This window comes from Alligator sinensis, unplaced genomic scaffold (assembly GCF_000455745.1).
Source record: "Alligator sinensis unplaced genomic scaffold, ASM45574v1 scaffold104_1, whole genome shotgun sequence".
NCBI classification, from domain to species: domain Eukaryota; kingdom Metazoa; phylum Chordata; order Crocodylia; family Alligatoridae; genus Alligator; species Alligator sinensis.
Window position 1 is genome coordinate 3,514,399 of NW_005841867.1, and position 5,010 is coordinate 3,519,408.

The 5,010-nt window shown below is 39.1% G+C and overlaps 1 protein-coding gene across 1 annotated transcript in view; it reads left to right on the top strand.

Moving 5' to 3' along the window:
- The window catches only part of WDR1 (WD repeat domain 1), a 113,758-nt gene extending 109,831 nt beyond the window's left edge, over positions 1 to 3,927 (top strand). Inside the window, exons 16-17 of the mRNA XM_014525969.1 lie at positions 1,074 to 1,218; positions 2,193 to 3,927. Coding sequence (XP_014381455.1) covers positions 1,074 to 1,218; positions 2,193 to 2,302 — 255 coding nt within the window. The 3' untranslated portion in view covers positions 2,303 to 3,927. The remainder of the gene's footprint in view (positions 1 to 1,073; positions 1,219 to 2,192) is intronic.
- The last annotated feature ends 1,083 nt before the right edge of the window (positions 3,928 to 5,010 follow it).

Consider the following 5,010-nt stretch of genomic DNA (forward strand, 5'->3'; position numbering starts at 1 on the left):
GTATAGGTTGACAACTAGAAAAGCTAGGTACTTAACATCATGTAAACCAAAAACAAGAAGAAATGAATGATGAGGTATAAAGCTATGAACTAGTAAAACATCTGGGGGTTTTTTGACTGCCATTGAACAAAGATTTGGGTTTTCATATATTTTTAGTCTACTGCTCTGTAGAATATCTATATAATGGAAACATCTATTGAATTTAGTTTCCTGTGAATCTTTGCTATCATTTCTCTGTGCATCACTTTGTCCACAGACATTTTTTTGTGCATTCTGTGTTAAATAGACAGGAATGAGGTATCATTTTGATCAGTTGACTAGTGACTGATCCATGCAGTCACAATGTATGGTCTGTTCTGAAGAATGTCCAGCTAAGTGGACAGATGTAGACTTAAATTTCCAATTTTTCTGTTCATTTTTAATCAAATTTTAAAGCAAGGATCAAGGCAAGTAGCAACTATAGCTTCAGCAGAGTGATGATATGTGAAAAAAGTATTTTCAAGTAACCATGACTTTGACTAAAGCTGTTTTGAAAAGTCCTGGATGATGTTCCAGAAACTTCCTTTTCTTTTGTCACCACTTACACTCTTGTCTAGAAGAAAAAAATTAAAGTTTCATTCTTGAAATGTTCTACAGACCTTCTATGGAGGTTTCATAGAGTAATGGTCTTTGCTGCAGTCTCTGCTGGCATGGGACACTGGTTCTGGCAGTGTGTGTGTGTGTGTGTGTGTGTGTGTGTGTGTGTGTTGAACGTTTCAGTCCTGCCATTTTAAATGATTTGTGTTAGAATTCTGTGTTCTCTCTCTCTCTCTCTCAGTTATTTGTATAATATGAAATAGTACAAAATGAGGACTTAAGCAACTCCCACAGTAGAAAAATAACAGCTGTGCTTCGTAGATGTCTTTGTTTCTTCACCTGAGACGCAGTTATTGAAACAGAGCAATGTGTTAAAACTGTTGCCTTTTAACAGTTGGCAACATAATAGATTGCAGAATTGTAGGTGGTTTCCTCCCCAAAAAACTTAGCTTGTACAATAACACCTTTTTTTTTCTTTTTCTAAAACTACCAAACAGGAACACAATGTATTTTATGGACACCATGCAAAAATTGTTTGCATTGCTTGGTCACCAGACAATGAGCATTTTGCTTCTGGAGGTATGGATATGATGGTGTATGTTTGGACCTTAAGTGATGCAGAGACTAGCATCAAGATACCAGGTAGGTTTTGTATTCATTTGCTAAAAAGATTTGAGAGCTGCAGGATTAATCTTCTACTTCTGTAGCGAGTAAGTCACTAACAAACATACACTTGCAGTGGCTTCCAAAGAGGAGAGAGCTGCTGCCCTGGACTGGGCAGCAGCTGTTAAGTGGTACCGGTTACACTGGCCTGAGCCTGTGAAAAATGCAGGTTTATCAAGGGTTTCCTTGGAATCTCAGACCAGCAGAGACTCCCTATGCCTGAAGAAGGGTGACTGCATCTGAAAGCTTGCCTAGAACTTTTTTCCAACTACTCAGTTGGTCTAATAAGATATCGCATCTCCTTGAAGAACCTTGCCTACAGGTTTTAACAAAGCCACTCCAACTTTAACCTTGTTTTATGCAAGCGCAAAGTTGGGGCAGTTTAGTTCACTTGTGTTTGTTTCTACATGCATACTATAATGGCTGGTACCCACTGCCAAGCATCAGCTCCCCTTCCTCCTTTGGAGCTGCCCGAAGTGGTTTTTCTATGCCAGTGGTTTTCAACCTTATTTGGTCTCAAGGCGCCTCTCACTGGGCTTGAAGCACCCTTCCATAACTTTGAATTGAGGCACCCAGGTTCAAAATTTATATATTATAGTGCTTGCTTCCTTATGTAGGGGTGGGGTGTCATGCAGGCAGGGACAAGCCTGACAGGCCTGTCTGCTTAGCTTCTCTGCTTATCTCTTTACACCTCACCGCACCCTTCAAAGGATCTAATGGCACCCTGATTGAGAATCACTAGTCTCTGCCCTTTTAGATGTCTCAATTGTTTAGCCTACTCTTCTACCTAACTCAAATAATGGTTGTCTTGGCAAACTCTGTATAGTTGCTTGCAACAAGGAAGCTTTTTACTGCTATAAAATAGACCACGCCTAGAATGACTTAATTCGTTGTCATTTTTTCATTTAACTCCTCTCTTCCCACCCCCAACACATAATTGTTTCTTCCTACAGATGCTCATAGATTACATCATGTAAGCAGCTTGGCATGGCTGGATGAACATACCCTGGTAACAACATCCCACGATGCTTCTGTCAAAGAATGGTCTATCTCCTACAAATGAACATAAACTCTGTCTTTTGGAAGGACCTAATCAGGGACTAGAACTACTGCAGTGGAACATAGCATTTCTCTTAACAAATCTGTAATGGCCTCTGGGTCTTCTATCATATCCTCATATCTTTACAGGGTGTTCATATCTGTAATTAAATGTACTTTGAAAGCTTTAGCCAGTAACAGTTTGCACATGAAAAGCACTTAACTTATGTCTGGAGCTTATCCTTTGTGCTGAACATTCCAGAGGCAACAGCCTAGCAAGTTGGCGTGAACGATTCAAACCTGACCAGTTCTTTTCTAACAAAGAATACGTGAAATTGTACAGCATGAGAGAGACTTCTCATTTTTCTAATTGCAGAACATTTCTGTACTAACGGTCATAGTAAAAATATTTAGTTGTGATCCAAAAGAAATCAATCTGTGTGCAGCTACTGTATATTGCTTTGCTTGTCTGTACTGCACCAAACTGTTGCCTCAGATTTCCTCCTCCAGATAATGAAGTGGGGTACATGCATAATAAACTTTTTATGTATTTCATGTCAACTTCTGTGATTATTTTAGGATGATAATGTGGGATTTTGATGTACTTACTGTTGTGGGTTTAATGTTTACAAACAACTATCATGGTGTTTTCTTCAGAAACATCTGTTACCTTATGAACAACTGAGAGTGGTCATTTCAGTGTCGGGAGAAAATTAAATTTCTGCTTTTAAACATATATGTTTTGTTCCATAAGGAGAAGAATCAAGTTATTGTAAACACATTCACAGTAATTATAACACTTTTAAAGGTACAGGAATTAAATTAAGTGAAGCATTGTTATGACTTGTGATTTTTGCAAACAAAGCAATTTAAGTAGTGCTGAATATTACTTCTACAATAGCAGAACCCAGTTACAGTGAAGCTGTTTAACAAGCCATTCAGATTAATTACTCCTTACTTTTTTTTTTTCCCTTCCTCACAATCCACTGTCAAGTTTTTTAATTTCAATGACTTGAAGTTTTAGGGTATGGAAGAGCAGAGGAAAAAGACAGTTGCTATGGAAAGGTAGATAGGTAGGTAGATGACTAGATCTTGTGACCAAAGAAGAAGCTGCCACTGCCCAAAGGTTTCGAGTATTAAAAGGACATTTTTTCCTGAGTCTTGTTTTGTATTTTAAAGGGATTTTTTTGTTTTTAATACTCTCATCTCATGATTTCAGCTTGTTAGAGTGTTTCCCTTTTTATCTGAATGGGAATATTTGTTACTTTAGCCAATCAGTGTCCTTAATGACTCCTGATAGACATCAGATTTAAAAATTCTGTTCCTGCTTGCATACTGGCCTCTGTCTGGTTAGTTACCTTTATACTTTTGGATATTAAAGGGCTTGATGTGGCATCTTTTAAAATTATACTTTAAATTTCCATACAAGTTAAACTTTTGAAACCTACAAGAATTCCTACCCAACTCGCTCATTGTTAACTTGAGGTAAACTTTCACCAAAGTGAAGTTTTCTTTTGTGTAATTCTTTATTGGACCCTCTGCACTGCTCCTTATTTTTCGTAATATTCATGTATGTAAAATTTAAAGGGCAAAAAGGTGGAGGATTTGAGGATATGTATATCTGAAATAAAGAATGTTGAACAAGTGTCATACCCTTGTTTGTAGTCCGTTAGCAACAGTAAGTTTGCACTGCTGTTGCTTGCGCTAGCCTACCACATGACATGTACACAGTGCTTGAAGCTAAGCTAGTGCTACTGGCAATTCCTCTGAAACTGCCCTCTTTCTCTTCTTTTTTTAAAAAAAAAAAAAAAAAAAAAAAAAAGGCTCACCAGAGAAAATTTCAGGATGAACTTGAATGTAGTTTCCTAAAGCACTAGAAAGCAATTATCTGCCATACCTCACTTAAGAAGTAAGTAATTGCACAAATGTAATGCATAATTTCCCTGGAAAAAACAACTGAGGTCTTCTGGCATCCAGCAAATACAGAGCTACTTCTTGCCTACTTTTCATAGCTTGTTTCCGCAACCTCTGGATGCTCAGGTTAGGGGATGAAATGAGCACATGGGAGCACTTGTTCCAGGTGTCAGTTTTGGAAGCTAAATGTACTGCACCCATGAAGGCAAGGGCTGGGTGACATCTTAGAGTGTTTTTACACACACACACTCACTCACACTCTCTCTCTCTCTCTCTCTCTCTCTCTCTCTCTCTCTCTCTCTCTCTCTCTCTCTCTCTCCAGGAAGGGGTGGAGGGGTGCTTTAATTACAGTGGCTCTCAAAGCATCTAGTGTATCAGCATCCTAGTGCTTAAAAATGGCACTGGGGTGCTGAAAGCTCATTCAGTGAGCTTTAGTTAATGGCAGCAGGGGCACTTTTTTTAAACACCAGGATGCCGATTACATGAGATGCTGGAGTCCAGTAGTTACCATGCTCCAGCAGACGCAATTTAGTGAGCCTGCTGTGGCACACTAATTACAGTGAATTGGAGCAGACTTGCTGCTTGTGTATAGGTGCTCTTAAAAACTAATTTATTCAGAAAAGCATAAGCTTTTCAGTAGGCTTCATCCTACTTCAGATGCCATGAAGTAGGCAGTAGCCCAGGTGTGGCACAAGTACCACAGGTGGCATAGTCTGTGCTTGGCATGCAGCAGTCAGGGAGGAGATGCAGAGAACAGTAACAGATGGAGCAGGAGATTGGGAAGGGAGCACAGGGCAGTGAGCAGAAAGCTGTGCAGGA